This window comes from Stenella coeruleoalba, assembly GCF_951394435.1.
Source record: "Stenella coeruleoalba genome assembly, chromosome: 5".
In the NCBI taxonomy this organism is placed as follows: domain Eukaryota; kingdom Metazoa; phylum Chordata; class Mammalia; order Artiodactyla; family Delphinidae; genus Stenella; species Stenella coeruleoalba.
In genome coordinates, this window is record NC_137150.1 from 36,844,130 (window position 1) to 36,864,193 (window position 20,064).

A 20,064-nucleotide genomic window follows, 5' to 3' on the forward strand; every position below is an offset into this window, starting at 1 on the left:
AAGCTGTGATTTAACAAACCAGTCACAGAGTATTCACGTGTTCATTCACTGGCATGTTCCGTGGCAGGAGCACCCCCGTCCTGCCTTCCCCCGGTTCCAACTGTTGTGCCGCCGCGGGATTTGGTCTGAGCCTGGGCAGAGCCCCCCTTTAAGAGCAGCTCTCCAGATTCTATCACAGCAAGAGTCTGCTGGAAGTGATTCTTGCCTTCGCGTCGCACACAAAGGCGAGGAGCTCTTTAAAGGGACCTTCCTGCTCCTGCGTGCAGCTGCTAACCCGTGTTGGTGCGGACACAATGACCCAGGCTTCCGCCTGAAAATGAGTGGGGAGGGGTCTTGAGGAGCCCCCACGACCTCCCGGAGTGGGGCAGGGAGGGAGCTGACAGCCGGAGTGGCTGGAGACCACCGGTCCCCAGGGAGCGGCTTGCGATTAGCTGCTGCTTGGGATGCTCAGAGCGCCAGTAGAGCATCCTGCCTGTGGTCCAGAGGGTGCTGGCGGCGCATCTTGCGGTATGCCTGCGTGGATTTGAGCCATCGCCCAGAGGCGAGCCCGCATTCAGGCACCGCGGACAGGCTCCTGGCAGGGCTGCGTTCAGTCAGCACAAATGCTTAGCTCCAGGCGTCTGCCCAAGCCTCCCGACTACATGGATTTGGCTGTTTAATCAACCGAGATTACTGCCCGGGAAGATTTGCCAGTCTGATCCGCGCTCCAGCTGCTGTGACAACTTCAGGGCTAGCTGTTTACTTCTCTCGGTGCCTGGGACTCTGTCCTGCACCGCAGTCACTGCTGCCACTTTCCCTGGCTCTGAAGTCAGCTGCAAGGACTCCCCGGCCCCGAGGAAGGGGGAGCAAGGAGGGGTTAAAAGACAAGCAGACCCTCCCAACTGCTCGACCTCTCTTGACTGCTTGTGTTCCGGGGTTCTGAGAGGGACCGTGCACTGCCCGGGGAAGCAATGCAAGTCTCCATAGCCTGCACAGAGCATAATTTGAAGAGTCGGAATGGCGAGGAGCGACTTCTGAGCAAGCAGAGCTCCACCGCCCCCAATGTGGTGAACGCAGCCCGGGCCAAATTCCGCACGGTCGCTATCATCGCACGCAGCCTGGGGACCTTCACCCCTCAGCATCACATCTCTCTCAAAGAGTCCACCGCAAAGCAGACTGGCATGAAATATAGGTATGGATGTAAGATTCTCTCTCTCCTGGGTTTCCGTGTTCTATACAGGTACAGTGGAGACAGTTCAGTGGTTTTGAAAAGTGACTTACTCATTGGTGGGCTGCTTAATTTAGAATTCTCAGGTGTCTTTAAAATAGCTCCTTAGGAAAACCCAAGGTGGTTGTGTTGTGTTGTGTATGTATAGGATTTAAAAACTGTGGCCCATTTTGTATATTTTAAAGTGTTATGAATACCTTAGGAGCCATATGACTTCCAGTCTGCAGAGAATAACACAGCTGCTGGAAACTGGTATTGAGATCAGGGCAGCTTTTCAAGAGCAAATGTGCTTGTCCTATTTTATGGTATAGACTGTAGTTTCTGTGATTATACTATTAAAAATAGTTTCTATCTAGTACTGTATAATTTATCTTTTGAAAGCCCAAGGTAACAAATGGTATGAAAGCTTTTAAGGAAGTTTTGTTGCAGGGAAGAAACACCTATAATGGTAAGTTAGTTTGAACACTGACATACTTAAACCTAAATTACTGCTTGAAATACAATGCAGACCTTGTTGTGAAATATGGAGAAAAAGTCAATTGTTGTAATACCGCTGGTTTCTTCATACATTTTTAAGCTCCCTCTTCCTCTATGTTGCTTTCTAGAGTTGGAAATCTTCCTGGTAATGGTTGATATTCTCTTTAATAGGGAATGACTGAAATTCGATAAGTAGAAAATTCCATTATTCAATTCTGTGACTCCTGCCTCCTTATTGTATCTGCTTTGTGCTGAGTCTCCCTGACTTTATTTCTTTGAAACTACTGTGCTTCTAGTCTCTAAAGGTCTTTGCGTATGTAGAGAAGAGCTTATGGTGCATCTCCCAAAGGCTTTGGTGACTCTGGTTTGCAGATATGACTTTGTCCATTATTTATATTTAACTATTCCTCATCTTTGTTAGGAACCAGGTTTTAGGATATAAGGAACTTAATGCAATTAAAATAAGGCACACCTAAGACTATGTTTCCCATGTGAGGTTTCTGAAATAAGCATTCAAACCAATTTCTATAAAAGTTGTCCTTGAAAAAGTTTCTTTGCGGAGTTAAGAGGAAACTTTAACAGGAAATCTCATTGAAAAACACCAAGCACTATTGTTTTGGTATATTTTTGAGCCATTAAGAAAGAAAGCCATGAATGGGGTGGATGGACCCACTAAAAATTATAGCTAAAGCTCTTTGCCCCAACTGCAGTACGATGCAAGCAGCTGACTCCAGGCAATTCCTTGAAGTGTTATCAGTGTGAGAACCTCTGCTTTTCTTGATATTTCCATGGTGGAGAATGGGACCCCATGACAGGTTGGTAACTAGGACTGCAATCTCGAATGCATTGGCATTTTCTATTGCTGCTTCTGTGGCACACACCCAGCCCCTGCCCCGTGGCCATGGCGTTGCTCTGCATGCAGTTCAGCTGGCCAGATGGAGATGGAGAGGAGCTGCCGCCTTCCCGGGCAGGGCCCCTGGGAATGAGACACTCAGGGTTAAGGCAAATCACAGAGGTGGTTTGAACTGTGGCCTCCAGCAGACCTTGAGCTTTCTTTTTGTAAACCAGAAGGAATAAAAAGTAACACCCTTAATTTCTTGTGGCAGAGTTTCATACTTGCTTGTGGATCAGTGTATTGGAAGAGTTTGGTCTTATAAAGGCAGGAGATTTCCATTAAGTTTTTTCTGGTAATACAGCTCAGCTCAGATTAGATGGTAATTATCTCTCTTTACCAAAAGCTCAGTGTGTAAGATTCACTTGGGCATCTTTCATTACTGACAACTAAAGACAGCTCTTTTCTGACAAAAAGCTAGCCATCTGCAGTCTTCAGGATAACTTGAATTATTTGTTGTTTATGGTGACTGGACAAGGTGCCTTGTTTCCACTCCCCCTCTTATTCTGAATTGTTCCATTGATGACAGGCCGGTGGCTTTGTGTGTTTGTGTAAGTGTGACTTAACCCCTTTCTCTTTCAATTTCAAATTCTACTTAGAGTGACCTTTAGGAAAGAGATTAGGAGGTTATACCAAATGTACACTAAGACTTTCTTAGGGTTGGAGAAAGAAAGAGAGAAAGACAGAAGTGGGAGAGAGAGAGACTAACTAATACACTTTATAAAAATGGCAGAAATATTTTTATGAGCTGAGTTATCTTTTTCTTTGACATTGATGTCACTAAAATATAATGTGCATGTAGGGACTATTTATTAATGATAACAAATAGCAAAACATAAAAAATAATGCCATCATGTTGGGGAGGTAATTGGCTTGGGTAAATAATCAGGGGAATGCCTGAAGGAACTAAAATCAGTAGCTAATTGTGTTTACAATAATATTCTCATCCTTGAAAATGATTTCCATATGCATAACTTAATCTGGGATCCATGAATCCTATAGAAAATAAAAAATATAGTCTTTCTGTGTGTATTTTTGAGGAGAGGGTTCATAGCTTTGGTCAGAATTTTAAAAGTGTCTACCACTGAATAATGGTCAAAAAACCGTGTTGTGGAGTGAAGAGGTATTCATTTAGTCAATAAATATTTACTGAACACCTGTTTTGTATCAGGAACCCTATTAAAACTGGGTACAAAAAGGTGCAGAAACCAGACAATGTTTGGGGCTTGCATTCTTGGGAAAACAGACCATGAATAAGAAAACACACAAATACATAATAATTATCTACTATGAGATATTCTTATGAAAGTCATATTTTGGGGGGTCATAGTCATAGCTCAGCCAACGTGTTTGTCCATTTTGAGGTTACCATCTCTGTTTCAGTTCCAGCATTATGGTTGCATCTTGGGTCATGAGTCATTGTGCCCATATTTGCCACCTATTTGCCATCCCAAGGACTTTGTTCAGGTTCCATCCTTGCTGTAGGGTGCTACCTGGCCATTGAGGACCTACTTATAACCCTGATAAATGAGTAGAATGCCTTCTACTCATTTAATACCTTATGATTTTTAAAGCACAGCTCTCATATCATAGCCTGTAATTACCATCCATTAATCAGGAGCTCATGAACTTGGGATTTTAGAAAAAATTAATATACACTTGTATGGAGTATCTGAATTCTGCAAGAATAAAATACTCAAAGCCACTATTACCGTCACATCAGCATTGTGCAAGAATCTTGCATAAAATTAACTATTGTTTCAAGGCTGATGATGAGAAAAAGAAATCCCCTAGAACAATCTGCTATTCAAATGTCACTGTCAGAGCAAGAGAACAAGATTCCACCTACCATTTATCTTGGGGACTATCTTGTGTGTAAATAACACAGGACTATTATGTTTCTTATACCTGTGCCTTGTTAATACATGAGAGGTCCTTTATTTTAGTTTTGCATATATTTTTAATATTAGAGTTCATCATACTGTGTTAGAGTTTGTTGTATACTCTCCGACCATATATGATAGATGTATACATGATATATATATACATGATAGATATCACATAAATGTAAGTACATATGTGAACTTTTTATCCTAAGAAAGCCAAATCACTCAGAACACAGGTTAAGCCAGATTTGTTTGGTTGTTTTTGCTTGTTTGATGGGTGTTTTTTTAAAATAACTTTTTAGAATGATCTAGCTACTAGTGTTGGACATGATCTCAGAGCTTTTGATATTCAGAATTGAGCACATTTGTACTGAGCTACTCCCCTATTCTAAAATTGTTACTTTAGTTCCAGAACAAGTTGAATATCAATGAACCCAATTTCATGAAGAAAAATTTTATCTGTTATATTTATATTATATCAATATAACCTTGTCTTATATAGTTGCATAAAACATGCTTTGAAATTCTTAAGAGAATTATTTACAAAAAGGAAACTGAGCAATAATCTTTAACTCCACTAGAAAACTTCTCTTTTTTTTTTTTTGGAGTAAATCCACTTACCACTTTTGTCATCATTAAATTTTTTTATTCAAATAATTATAGATCACAGGAATACACACACACACACAAAATGTACAAGGAATTTTGGCATACCCTCAATCATGTTTTCTCCACTGGGAATATCTTGTATAACTATAGCGCAACATCAAATCTAGTAGACTGACATTGGTACAATCCACAGAATTTATTCAGATTTTACCAGTTATACATGTATTCATGTGTGTGTATGTTTCTATGTTTATGTAATTTTACCACATATAGAAGTTTGTGTGACTACCACCACAATGAAACATTAGAATTGCTTCATCACCACAAGGCTCCCTCATACTACCTCTTTATAGCCACATCCACGTACTCCTCCCCAGTCCCTAATCCTCAGCAACTAGTCTCTGATCCATCTCTATAATTTGTTTCAAGAACATTATACAAATGGGATCATACAGTTTATCATATTTTGGGAATTGGCTTTTTTCCATTCTGCATAACTCTCTTGAGACTTATCCAAATTGTGTGTATCAATAGTTCATTCCTCCTTCTTGCTGAGTAGTAGCTCATGGTATGTATGTTTCACAATTTTTTTAACCATTCAGTCACTGAAGAGCAATCAGGTTGTTGTCATCATTAGATAACTTCAGATACAATGTTATTCCCAAATTTCTTCAGTGCCATTCTGTAGCTCAGGGGATAAAATCCAGACACCTAACATGGTACCTGAAGTCCTTCATGGTCTAGCTTCCATCATGCTTTACAGTCACCACTCTTTGTTCTTATCTTATCTCTGTCCACTTGTTTTATCATAAGTACCTACTTGAGAGAGGACTCCTTATAGTACACTGGACCTTCTTGGTTTTTTGTGCGTCTGTATCATTTTCCATGCTGGTCCTTCTACCCTGGAATTCTCCTACCTTACTTGAACCATTAGGCAAACTCCTATGCATCCTCCAAGACCCAACTCTAGCCTAACCTTCTCTGTGAAACCTTCCTTGGCTCCACCCCTTATAGCATTAAATACTTGTTCTTTAGTGCCTCCACTGCATCAGATTCTTACTTCTGATATGGAAATTATTGATTGCATAGTGTTGCTCTTATCCATTTACATCTATATCTTCCCCATTAGTCCGTAGCAGTTTGAGGTTTGGATTTTGCTCATCTCTGTAACCCCAGAGTCTAACCTGGCACGTGGCACATAATAGCTACTCAATAAATGCCTGGAAAATGTATGACTACATATGTGGGACACTATGTGAAATCCTGTGGATACAAAGAGTCCTCTCTTGGGTAGTTCCTCTCTTGGTTGTTTACAGTTTAGTGTGAATAGATATCTACACAAAAAGGTTGCATATGTTAAGTGATACAAAGAAAAACTGTTGCTGTAGTTTGAGGAGCCATCATTCACCAGGGGCTGTAGGAATCAGGGAGAGGTTTCATGAGAAAGATCAGGGAAGCTTAATATTGAGAAAGGAGAAATACCAAGATGAGCAGAAAGGAGGAGGAGAGCAGACAGACTGCAGCAGCGGGAATAGCCTGTCCAAAGACTGTGCCTGCTGTGCTGAGAAATCATGGAGTAGGGCAGAGGGTTCATACAGGGAAGTGGTGAAAGAGCATCTTGTAGAGGCAAAGAGGAGTCAGATATGATACACTGGAGGTCAAGGCAACACAGTAAGATATAAGGTGAGCATCAGCAATGGAAGAACCATTTCAGATTTTTAAACAAGGTATCTGGTCACAAAGTTCTATTAAGGAATTAATCTAGCAGCTGTTAAAAAGAAATCTAAGAGTTGTAAGTTTGAAACAAGAGAATTTATGTTGAATTCCATAACACTCTGTATTTTCCTATAGAGAATCAAGACTACGTAGAAAAGACTCAGACCAGATGCCTTTCCCAGGCTCTTCCTTCCCTAGCCTCTTTATTAAAGCACACGTCTCATCCACCATTCTTTACCTCCCACGAATGGTGGGCAGATTTTGAATCAAAGCAATTGAAGTGAAAGATCAACCTTGTCAGCTGATTACGTAAAAGGCACTGAATGTGTGTGTGTGAGTGAGTGTGTGTGTGTGTGTGTGTGTGTGTGAATTTGCTCGCGAGCCTCCGCATGGGGAAAAGTGGGAGGAAATAGGTGGGCTGAAGAGGAGGAAGGGGAGCAGTGCCAGCTCTGTGGCTGTGTTTCAAATAGAAATATCTGATTTTAGTCCAGAGAAGAGAGCAGCTTGGTTATTTAAAATGTCATTTTCTTGGGTAAAGATTGCCATTGTCATTTTCACTTACACCCATGGGTGTGGGCTTTCCTCTCTTCCTCAAAGCAAAATGGTGAGAATGGGAGGTGGAGAAACCTTCCCGAAAGTTAGTTGCTGATTCAGTCTCATAGAGTTTATTCCACCTCTGCAAAGCATCAGCCAGAAGTCTGGCATCCATGGGATGGTGAGAAAATGGTAGGAGGGGAGGGAGCCTCCTGGAAGTTGTTAGGCAAACGTAGTTCCAGTTCTGCCATTCTGGAAGTGTGTGTGTGCACGATATGTGCATGTGTATGTGTGTGCACACATGCAAGTGAAGGAATCTATCCAAAGTGTTTCCAGAAACAGCTTGTCTTCTAGCTGAGATCTTCAATTGGGTTGCTACAGATGGAGCCCTTAATCCCAAATCCATTCAGTGACCCTCTTTAGAAGTGCGCTCATTTTATAGACATTCTTTTTTTAAAAAAATTTTCTGTAAACATTTGCACTTGTGGTAATTTGAGAAATGTTCTGACAGAAGAAGAAAAAAAGTCCCATTACATTAAAAAGGAAAGTCAGATTCATGTTTCACTTTGATCTTTTAAATTCATTTCATCAAATGCATAGTTTATCATTAGTATATGAATTCATGAACAGATGAGATTTTGGACCAGTGAATCTGATCAAAATATGGGACTCTTGGTTTCTTTGAGTATTCTTCAAAACTTTTTTTTTTTGGAGAGAATACCACTTTATGAGAATTGAATTCACAAGCATTGATTCATACTTTTCCTTATAAGAATTTCAAAGCCATTCTGAGAAATAGTCATCAGAAATAATAAAAAATGATTTGATGTTGCAAATTAATCATGCTGTATGCTTACAAATATTTCTACAACCAGTTTTCCACTCTTTACAGAATTAGAAAATAGAGTGATGGAGACTGAAGGATTTAAGGCCAAAAAAGTCTTTCAAATTTCCATTTCAATATTCAGAAATTTTAATCCTATGTAATCACTAGAAATAAGTGAGTTAGCAGTGGATGTTGGCATTGAGGAAACTTCAGATTCCATCTAGTTCAGTCACATCACTTTGTACAGAATGACCAGTGCCTTGGTTAGAGTTACTCAAGGAGCTGATGAAAGGGTCAAGGCCAAACTCTGGTCCTGACTCCAAGAGCAGGATTCCTTATGCTCTGTTAGCTTCTATGTTGCAGCTCCTTGATCATGCCCCATTTTTTAACACAGGAAAAAAGCACAGTGCATGAAACACTTCTAGAAGGGACAATTCCTTTCTATACGAATGCACAGTCTGCGGTTCAAGCTTTTATCTCTAGAAGAAGCAAAGCCCTGCTGTGCACTCAGAGAGCCAGACCCGCTTTCTTCATCTGCTGCCGAGTCGTGAGGACCCCAAAGTGCCCCCGCGGCAGCTCTCTACTTGTACATATTCTGAAGCTGGACATAAATTAACTTTCAGATGATAGTGTGCTTGGTGTCACAGTTTCTAAATAAATGGTGTGTCAGAAAGAAATCTACAAGCCCATGGGCACAGATGATCGGACAGGGCTACATATCAACCCTGGATATGAAATGCTCTTTAGGGCATTCAGCACTGAACATACTTCACTCTCCTCCATGCTTTGAGAGATTACTTTGAAAACTTGTTCCTGAGAGTCAGAATCAAAATACATTTAAAAACCCTCCTTGCAGGTTGATTTTCAGTTACTCAGATTGGAAACAAAAACAGAAGCCCAGCAGTGATTTTTTTTTCTTGGAATTGACAACTAGGGAGGACTCTGAGAGCCCTCGCACAGGCCATCTGGTCCAGCCCTCATGAGAAATCTGTCCTGTTTTTCCAGTTTGCACTGTGCAGCAACTACTTGTAAAGGCCCCTGAAGAAATACTGTGTAATCTCCTTTCACGGCAGTCATGAAAAAAATTTTGGCTTTTCTTTCTAAGAATTAGAATCATTTACTAAGCTCTGAAATCCTCAGAGGAAGAATAAAGTGAGGGCTCTTTGAATTCTTGTCTGTTGTCTGAACCTTAACAAAGTCAGGTTGAAAATGATGATAGAAGATTGAGAGGCAAGAAAGCAAGGGCCCAGCAGTGAGGCAAGAGGGGGAACCCAGTGGTATGCCGGAGGCTCCCAACCTCCTGTTGACACTTGGGGAGGGAGATTTCTTCCCATTCTGGTACCAGCACCTGCTCACCTGGCCTGAGTGTTCTGCTGCTAAACCATCCAAGCGTAAAAAAAAAAAAAACGTCACCATGAGAAAATTCCTTCTTGCGGTTGACTCAGCTCGTTTCAAGCTGCATTGGAAGCTTCTTGGCCTGTACTCAATTGAAAGGAAAATGAGCTAGCCATAATTTCCTGCCTTGTAAGTCTTCTGCTACTTGAAAACCATTATTATGACTCAACCTTCTAATATCTATGATGGTTCCTCCTAGATTTAATTTTCTGATTCCCAACTGTAATTGTGACTCTCATCTAAACCCTCTATAACATACTACATCTCTTTTAAGTCATCCAGAGCTGGATAAAATTTCAAGAAAAGGTCTAGACTTTTCAGTACAGAATCACAAGATTGCCTTAGAACAGAAACATGCTCTGTCCCCTTGTCTGCATTCCATGGTCATGCTTACTATTTTAGAAGAAAAAAGTCTTTTTTAACATTTTGAGCCAGTCTTTGAAAAAATTGCTCTGAAACATTTTTAAACATTCTAACCTATTTATTTGAATAATGGAGGCTCACTCTGCTTATATGTAGCAACTCTTAGGAGATCATCAGCTCTGTACTTTTTAATGGTGACAATTGAAGTCTCTTGGGTTAAAGAAATATGAAAAGTTCAGATCTGGCTTATAGGTTTCAATAGCAGTTGAATATCCAGGTAGAAAAACTAACAGCTTGTAATATGATTAGTTTGCCTTTTGATTCACTCTTACAGAGTTTTTTTTTTAATCGAGCAGGTTTAAATGTAAAGGCAACTGTGCATGGCTAGTTTTATTAACAGAAGATATTTATTGTATTGTTAATCAACATCTTCCAAGACAGTGCTCCTGAAGGGACTTAACTGCAGGAAATTCCAAGCACAGTGTTCTCCATGATGAGTTTGTATCTACTGGAAAGCCCATCTGCTTTGACAGAGCTCTTACATAAGAAAAGTGAGTTTTTCTCTGAAGAACATATGCTATTAAAGCACCCTCTTTTCCATTTCTTTGAAATTAACTTCCACTTTAAACTTGATTTTTATGTTATATGGTTTTTGTTGTTAGTATCTTTGGCCTGAGACCACAGCAACAAGCTCATTATAAAAATCAGTTGAGTAAATAGCATGGCTTTAATGAATACTATTCTCTCTCAATCAGCAAAGAATTCCTCTGAGGCATTTGATGAAAATAGACCTTTTGACTCACTCCTTCTCCATTTTCTACCTCTATATGAACAAGTACTTCTGCATTATGGAGTTTTTGCACTTAATGAAAAGAGTGGACATGCTCAGAAGATGTCTTCGTCTGATTCTAGAGGGTTTTCATCTTGATGGAAAGCATACTTGTTCCATTCTGATGAAGAGAAAATAAACTACTCAAGGAGACTCAAATAGAAAGTGGGAATTGGGAACTTCATGGTTAACATACAACTTCTCACTCAATAGTGGCTTATCTTTCATTTACAAAGAAGTTTAAGGTTTCAGTTACACTCAAATACAGTTTTTCCAAAAGCAATCTTCTGGAAATCAGGAGGCTTGGATATCTTAGTCCATAAAAACACAGGATAATTCCTTAACCAGAGAAGCAAGTGTATATTTGCCTGAGGAGTCCAGACTCCACCAGATGTTTCCTGAGGGCTTCATCAGGATTTTCTGTGGTCCTATATCAAAACAGGAAGTAATTTAGAAGGGGATATGGCAAGTATCTTTAGGAAACAAAGCTGGGCATTTTACACTGTAGTAGTTTCCTATTGCTCCTGCAACAAACTACCACAAAGTTAGTGCCTTAAAACAACACAAATGTATTCTTTCACAGTTCTGGAAGCCAGAAGTCTAAAAATCAAGGTGTCAGTAGGGCTGTGTTCCTTCTGGAAGCCTCAAGGTAGAAATTATTTTCTTGCCTTTTCCAGCTTCCAGAGGCCACTTGCATTTCTTAGCTTGTGGCTCCTTCCTCTATCTTCTAAGCACATATCTCCAACTTCTGGAGACATCTCACATCTCCTCTTTCTCACTTTGACCCTCCTGTCTTCCTCTTATAAGGACTGCTGATATACCATTGGTTCCAGCCGGATAATCTAGGATAATCACCCCATCTCAAAATCTTTAACTTAATCACATCTGCAAAGTCCCCTTTACCATGTAAAGTAATATTATTCACAACTTTCCAGAGATTAGGGTGTGAACATCTTACAGGGGCCATTATACAGCTTACCACATGTATCATGCAAATATGTTATGCAAAAGAGGGGAGAGTAAAGGAAACGAAAGTATCAAGCATTACATCCTCATTACTTTCTCTAGCATCTAAGACTCATTCAGGTGAGGCAAGATACCAAAAGGAATAATGAGGTAATGGAAAATGCAGGGCACGGGAATTTTCTCTGTGTAAGGTTACAGCTTAGGTTTGAATCAAAATAAAAATTCGTATTTACAGTGTGTAACTTCAGTGTGAAAAAGTTTAAACAGTTTTATCTTGACCTTGACAATTACTATAATGGCAGCTATTGCCTGAATCTGCTCTGCTTCTTAGGCCCCTTAATGAAACATCTGCCAGAAATATCCCTTTTTGCTTTTTTTTTTTAAATCCCAAGACCTAAGTACAAATTTGGAAGTGGACAGTAATAGAAAAGTCAATGGATAGCCATAAAGATCAAGCTGTACTTAAAATTCCCATGACTTCAGAAATATATATCCGCTTCCAAATTTCATGACTGTAATCAGTGAGCTATGGAATCTTACTCCTTCTGAGCACCTGGGGTGTGTGAGCCATGGCAACGCCTCTTTCATCTTGATGTGATGCATCTGTGAGGCTCTGTGCGCCTCATATAATAGAACTTAACCTTTCCATAAAACTCATACTGTCCCCGCCTCCTTAATGTTGTCAATTAATGGTGGTGTTGGGGAGGAGGAAAGTAGGAGTTTCTTGCAGGGAGGTGAAATTCTTTTTCTGAATCCTTCTATTAAATATTATTCTCTTGAAGCCATTAGGTTGGCCAGTCATTTTATTTTAATCACAAAGATGCTTTTATTCTTATTCATAAAATTTGTACATATTCTGATACAAATTTTCAAATGTTTTAACTCTCATGCAATTTTCCTCTGTGAAGCTTGGTCTCACATACCAGTAGGAGTATCTCGTTGTTTCTTAGTTCTCTTCATCCCTTTCTAAGACCCAAAGCTCCTCTATCACTGCCTAGAATATTGGGCTTTGAAGAATTACACTCTTGATGCCAAATCATTTAAATCTGTATACCTTCTCTTGGCCTGCAAGCAGTAAGTACCAGATTGTATCAGATTTGGAGAGAAATATTAGTGGCTGCAGATCAAAGTGACTTAGAAAAGATTAATTGGGAATTCAGAAATCAGAAGAGTCAAGAGTTAAAACTCAACCTTGGGTTATGATTCCTTCACTCATGGCCAGATATTATTTCCTGGAGCCTTTAAGGGACACAATACTTGAGTGAGAGGGAAATGAGGAAATGAGCCCTTTGGGACCTTGCTGATTTTGGACTGCACTGCCACACTGAACAACTATAGAGCTGGGATGCAAAGCATGGGTTAGAATGCAATGGAGGAAGTAATTCTATAATAGGAATGGGAAAGTATTGCTATAGAATCCCTTACAGGGCTAGACAATACCACATGCATTTTCAACTCAGTTGCACCATCTTTATATTGACATGACAGTGTACTTACAGCCACCAGTGAATGCCAAGCCCCTCTAGTAGTACATGGAGGGCAGGAAGGGGAGGAACCAGACCTATCCTTGATGCCCTCCAAATTATTGCCAACAGGGTCTGTATTCTCATTCAGAGAAGATATTTTCCTAATGCATATACAACAATGACAACATTGGTTAATATTGACAGCAGAAAAGAAAAATAAACAAGTTGAAGTCTGTATATCTATTCCACCAATAAATTCTGCTTGATTACAGGTCATTGATGGCCACTAATGAAGCAAATGTGGTAAGTTTAATAAGTGTACTTCAATTTTATTTGTTAGCAGGAAAGTAATATTATCATGTGACAGTACCATTGATCAAAGTATTTGACTTCTAATAATGATTAATTTTAGAAGTAGAGACATTCATAAAATGTTAGTTTATAATTTTTCTTGTTTGTTACTCTTGCTAAGGATATTAGCCTGATGTATACCTACTTTGAGATGAAAATACCTTGGGGACAGGGTTTGACAAAGGACAATTACGAATTACCAAAATGTCTGAGTAACATCCTGTGCCACTAAAATCTTACTTTATGTTATTGCTTCACGTAAACATTTCAACCAAGGGATTGAAAGAGCTTAATTAGTATTATCTTTATCCTTGAGCAGAACTCTGAAAGGGGTTAGCAAGTAGTGTTATGCCCATTTTCAGTTACAGCAACTCAGGCACAAAAATAGAACATAATGACATCTTGTGCAATCCCAAATATTGAGCTTTAGGTTTCAACTCTAAGTTCAGACAGCTTCCAGCCAATTTTTTCTTATGGTGACCAGCATCTGTTTATGCCAGTCGTGATTCAGGACTAAAAGGAATCCAACATGGGCAAGTGACATTTCTGGGCAAGGTTCTATTTTCCCTTGTTGATATGAGCCATGGAATGGTCCAGGTGCCTGGTGCCATTCATCTTTACTCTGGCCAGAAAACCAGGGCAGAGTAGTGGTACAAAGAACACATACACAGGAGCTCAGGGCTGATCCAGAATCCACAGGCTGATGGAAGGTTCAGCAGCCATTATGCTTATTTTTGGCAGTTCAAACTATTAGAAGTTTTCCTCAAAGGGAGAATAGGACATCTTCAGGTCTTAGTAGGTAAATTTATATATAGCTCAAGAAGGTAACAAGTATTTTAAAGATGAACTTTTGGCAAATATTTATCACACATATTTAGTCCAGCAAGGGGTGTGTGTGTGTGAGTGTGTGTGTGTGTTTAAGTTGCAAACACAAAGCGTGGAGTACTAGCAGTGAATAGCTCTGCAGGAGCATGCCCAGTAGCTCGAGGTACTGTAATATTCATTTACCCAGCTTTGTCTTTTTTTTTTAATTGAAGTATAGCTGATTTACAATGTCATGTTAGTTTCTGATGTATAGCAAAGTGATTCAGTTATACATATATATATTCTTTTTCATATTATTTTCCATTATGGTTTACACAGGATATTGAATATAGTTCCTTGTGCTATACAATAGGACCTTGTTGTTTATCCATCCTATATATAATAGTTTGAATCTGCTAGTACCAAACACCAAATCCAACCTTCCCCCACCCTCATCCCCACCCACCCTGCAACCACAAGTCTGTTCTCTATACCTGTGAGTCTGTTTCTGTTTTGTAGATACGTTCATTTGTGCCATTAGAGAGAGAACATGTGGTCTTTGTCCTTCTCTTTCTGACTTACTTCGCTTAGTATGATAATCTCTAGGTCCATCCATGTAGCTGCAAATGGCAGTATTTCATTCTTTTTTATGGCTGAGTAATATTCCATTGTGTGTGTGTGTGTGTGTGTGTGTGTGTGTGTGTGTGTGTGTGTATTTACGTATATACATATATATGCCACATCTTCTTTATCCATTCATCTTTCAATGGACATTTGTTTCCATGTCTTGGCTATCGTAAGTAGTACTGCTATGAACATAAGGGTGCATGTATCTTTTCAAATTATAGTTTTGTCCAGATATATGCCCAGGAGTGGGATTGTACCTATCTTTGTCTTTACTAACAAATTCTTTAATTTCTCTGTGCCCCAGTATCTGTAAGAAGGACCTCGTAATCCCTTATGTGGTTGCTTGCAAGATTGCATGAGATAATATATGTAAAGTACCAACTGTTATCCATTATAATTGCCAATAATATTGAAAACAAGGGGACAAGAATGAATGAGGCTCTATGGGCATATGGTGATACCACTGCAATAGATCTTTCTTTAAACTTTTTTTTTGGAATATTCATATTTTAATCAGCCCCAGTTGCAGCACAGTATCTGACATTTTGCAGATGATCGATAAAAGTTTGTTGGATGGATAATTGGATGCATTAATGAGCCAGTTTTCATCAGTTTCTAAGGCTTCTGTGGGATTGTATTACAGTGTAACTCCCTTGGCTTCCCCTGCAGGCTTCATTCTCTACCAGACTTGCCCTCTTCACATTCATGATGAGTTCTCTCTTTTGGAGGCAGGAATCCTGTTTGCTTTTGACCTTGGCTACTGAAGAGCATGACCTATCCTTGCTGTCCCCTACTATTTCTGTTATATCTACTTACACACAGCCTTGTACCAGAAAAGAATGTAAGGTGGTTCCCAAAATGGCATGGATTACAACTGAAAAAAGAAAACTAAAATGACAGAGTAAAGACAGGGATCATGGATGCTTGTAACCATTCGTCCTAAAGCATGCACATTCCTTGAGAAACCTCCGCCGGCCATGCACTGTGTTGCTCCAAAAGAGAAAAGTGCAGCTATGTGCAGAGTCCTGGGGGGAGGATTGTGTGGGGACTACTTGAGTCTTTGTTTTGGTTGGTTTTCTGCTAAGAATGTAGTCTGCATAAGATGGTGATTCCCAAGTTATCACTTGATTCTTCACAAAGAAGGGGACAATGAAAACAAGGTGGTTTATAAAACTATAGTCCTTATGGTAGTAAACAGATTAAGTCATAAAAAGAATACCTGCATGCAAACCAGACTTTGTAGGGAAATTATTTATATTGATACATAATATTCACAGGTTTATATCGGTCAATTAAAAAATGATACCCATTCCAAAACTCCTTCAATGTGTGGATTTTGAACACATGATGCTCAGATGAAGCTGGCTGAGTCTACTCATGGCATATCCAGTCACTCTGGCCTTTTCTCAAGGGCTACAGCAGCTTGAGGGCCTGAATTCCTTAGGGGTCCAGGTCGCAGGGCCTCTTGAAACCCCAAGTCCAGGTCCACTCCAGCCACACTGAGCTACAACTCCAGCCACAGTGAGCTACAACATTTTCTTCTGAGATGCAGGAACAGAGAAGGGATCTTCTGGTTTGGTTGCAATGGGGGCTTTCAGTATCCACTGTAAGATGTTAACATATGTGGCTTCTCCCCGCATATCTCTGCTGTCTTTTCTCCATTCAAGCAAGTAGCTTACGCTTTCTTATTTGCAGAAAGTGTGATTTTGTTTCCCCAAACCTAAGTCTGTTAAAGAGAGTCAGGTTTGAGAGCAAAGCCATTTCCCAGATTAAGCTGAGATTCTGTTGGATGGGAGGTTCAGTGGAAGGTCTATGAGCCCATGAGTCTTGCTCCCTAATAGCATCCAAAGTACATGATAGGATCTCAGAGGAAATGGCCCTGTGGTATCAGAGAGACTGGGTCCCCAGACAGGGGTTCAGCTTCTCCCAAGATCTGTGAAGCAACCTGTGTAGCATCAAAGTAGCAGAGTCAAGGACCATGTGGTCTGGGACATAGGCTGTCTCTGGGGTGACAGTGGACAGATGACCAATGATGGGAGGGATTCCCTGATGCCTGAAAGGGTAAGACTGGGACCTTGGCCCAACCTCAGCAGCATGGAGAGAGCAAGAAGAGAGCCAGTATCATCTGAAAGTTAAATCTTCTCTCAGCTCGGCAGGAGGGGGTCCCTGAATTGAAATTAAGTGAATTTATAGAAAAATTTTAACATGCTGTATTTTGCAAACACCTAAGTTTGTGGCCTGAGATTCTTTGCTGCTTTTTGTACATTTTGGAAAGTGGACAAGTTGGACAGGGAGGACAATCCAGGCACCATTTCAAGATGGGAAACAAGCCAACCAAAGTAAGAAGGACAAGGAAGAGGACAAATGCTTCCTGCTACAGAGACACTAGTGTACAGGCTTCTCCCTGCAGAGACTACAGTGTGCCTCAGTATCCACTGGGGATTGGGTCCAGGACCCCCACAGATATGAAAATCCCAGGATACTCAAGTCCCCTATATATAATGGCCTAGTATGTGTATGCATATAACCTCACACCTCCTCCTATATACTTTAATCATCTCTAGATCATATATAATACATAATACAATGTAAATGCTATGTAAATAGTTGCCAGCATATGGCAAATTTAAGTTAAGCTTTTTAGAACTTTCTGGAATTTTTTTTTTTTTTTTTTTTTTTTGCGGTACGCGGGCCTCTCACTGTTGTGGCCTCTCCCATTGCGGAGCACAGGCTCCAGATGCGCAGGCTCAGCGGCCATGGCTCACAGGCCCAGCCGCTGCGTAGCATGTGGGATCTTCCCGGACCGGGGCACGAACCCGTGTCCCCTGCATCAGCAGGCGGACTCTCAACCACTGCGCCACCAGGGAAGCCCTGGAATTTTTTAAGGAATATTTTTGATCTGTGGTTGGTTAAATCTGTACATGTGGAACCTGCAGATACAAAGGGCCAACTATATGTGGGTTTAAGAATGGCAGAAGTTATTTTTATGGAAATAGAGAACTTTTTTATTTAGAAATATTTTCATTATTTCTTTTTGTTCTACCTTCTCAAGAATAGAAATTATTTATATAGTTAAAAATTTCCTCTTACCAGCACACTTATTTCTCAAAAGAATGATTAAATGGTTTCCACTTCTGTTTAGGACAAGAGAGAATTTTATTAAAATGAAAGCTGAGTTTCATAGTGCAGAGCCAAGTAGAAAGAGAAAATTAAGGGCTCTGAAGCTGTCTTGGTGCTGTTACCGCCACTCGAGGGAGGAGAACTGAGGCCAAGGAAAGTGCAGACGTATAGATAAGGCATAGCGATGCCATCTCAGGGAGGCTGTGACTGACCACATTATTATTAAAATACTGTGCAGTGTTCTAACCATGAAATAGCAGGAATTAGAGGACAGATCTGTCTCATTATTAAACAGTTGGCATTAAAGCTTTTTCATATGTAATTGTGATTATCCACAAAGTAGTAGGTATTTTACAGAATAAATAGTTCCTAGAAGAGCATTTCGCCCATATATATGGATCCTTAACTATTAAGGCTGATGGGATTTCAAATGAATGGATTCATTCAACAAACACTCCCTGAGCACCTGCTCTGTGCCAGGCACTGCTCTGGGTGTTGAGGATAAGGGGGTGAGCAAAATGGAGTCTGCCTTTAAAAAGCTTACATTTTAGAAGAGGGAGAAAGAGAAACAAAGAAGTAAACATTTAGCAAATCAGGAGGTGAGACCAGCTATGAAGATAAGCATGGCAAGATGCAGAGGCTCCTGGAGGGTGCTGTTTGAAGAGGGTGGACAGACAGAATGGCCATCATCAAAAAGTCTACAATTAACGAATGTTGGTGAGGATGTGGAAAAAAGGGAACTCTTGTACACTGTTGGGGGGTATGTAAATTGCTACAGCCACTATAGAAAACAGGATGGAGTTTTCTCAAAAAACTAAACTACTGTATGACCCAGCAATTCCATTCCTGTGTATATATTTGAGAAAACCAAAAACACTAATTTGAAAAGATACATGCACCCCTATGTTCATAGCAGCACTATTCACAATAGCCAAGACATGCAAACAACCTAAGTATCCATCAACAGATGAATGGCTAAAGAAGATGTGATATGTATATACAATGTAATACTACTCAGCCATAAAAAAAGAGCAAAATTTTGCCAATTGCAGCAACATGGATGGACTTGAAGGGCATTATGCTACGTGAAATAAGTCAGAGAAAGACAAATACTGTATGATATCACATGTGGAATCTAAAAAAACAACAAACTACTGAATATAACAAAACATAGGCAGACTCATAGAGAACAAGCTAGTGGTTACCAGTGGGGAGGCAGGGGAGGGACAATATAGGGGTGGGGAAGTGGGAGGTACAAACTGTTGTGTGTAAGATAGGTTCAAGGACGTATTATACAACATGGGGAATATAGCCAATATTTTGTAATAACTGTAAATGGAAAGTAACCTTTAAAAATTTCATAAAAATAAAAAAAAATTTAAAATGAAGAGGGTGGAAAGGGATGTCTGTTGATAACTTTTGATCATGGACTGGAAGAAGGTGAGAGAATAAGCCTTTTGAGTATCTGGGGGAAGATCAATCCAGACAGAGGAAACAGCAAGCGCGAAGGCCCTGAGGGCATTTGCTGCATCTGGGAACAGTTGAGAGTCCAGTGAGTTTGGAATGGGCCAGGGAAGGAGAGGAGCAGCCAGGAGCCAGATCTGGAGGGCCTCATGGGCCATGGTGAGAACCTTGGATTTAATTCTGGGTAAGATGGAGCCATTGCAAGATTTTGAGCCGAAGTGTGACAAATCTGTTGTAGGGTTTATAAAGATTGTTCGGGTATCTCAGTGGATAAGAGACTGTAGGGTGCAAGTTAAGAGGCCAATCAGGAAGATGCTGCAGTCATCTTCAGGAGGATGAAGGTGGCTGGAACCTGGGGAGTTAGGGATGGAAGTAGTCAGATGTTGGGTAGACAAGTCTGTGATGATAATGGGGATGTCCTCTTACATATGGAGCTTCTAGTCTGGATCTGTTCACTGTAGTACTTAGACTCAAGTTTGAATCCCAGCTCTGCTACTTATACTGTCTTTGGTGCTGGACTAACTTTTCATCA

The 20,064-nt window shown here is 40.2% G+C and overlaps 1 protein-coding gene across 5 annotated transcripts in view; it reads left to right on the top strand.

Annotated features, from left to right (window-relative positions):
- The window catches only part of KCNAB1 (potassium voltage-gated channel subfamily A regulatory beta subunit 1), a 508,411-nt gene that overhangs the window by 243,249 nt on the left and 245,098 nt on the right, over positions 1-20,064 (top strand). Inside the window, exon 2 of one of the 5 annotated variants that reach the window (XM_079921206.1) lies at positions 13,439-13,469. The exons of the other annotated variants lie outside the window; for them this stretch is intronic. Within the exon in view, the coding sequence (XP_079777332.1) occupies positions 13,456-13,469 (14 nt within the window). The 5' untranslated portion in view covers positions 13,439-13,455. The remainder of the gene's footprint in view (positions 1-13,438; positions 13,470-20,064) is intronic. 5 annotated transcript variants of the gene reach the window in all.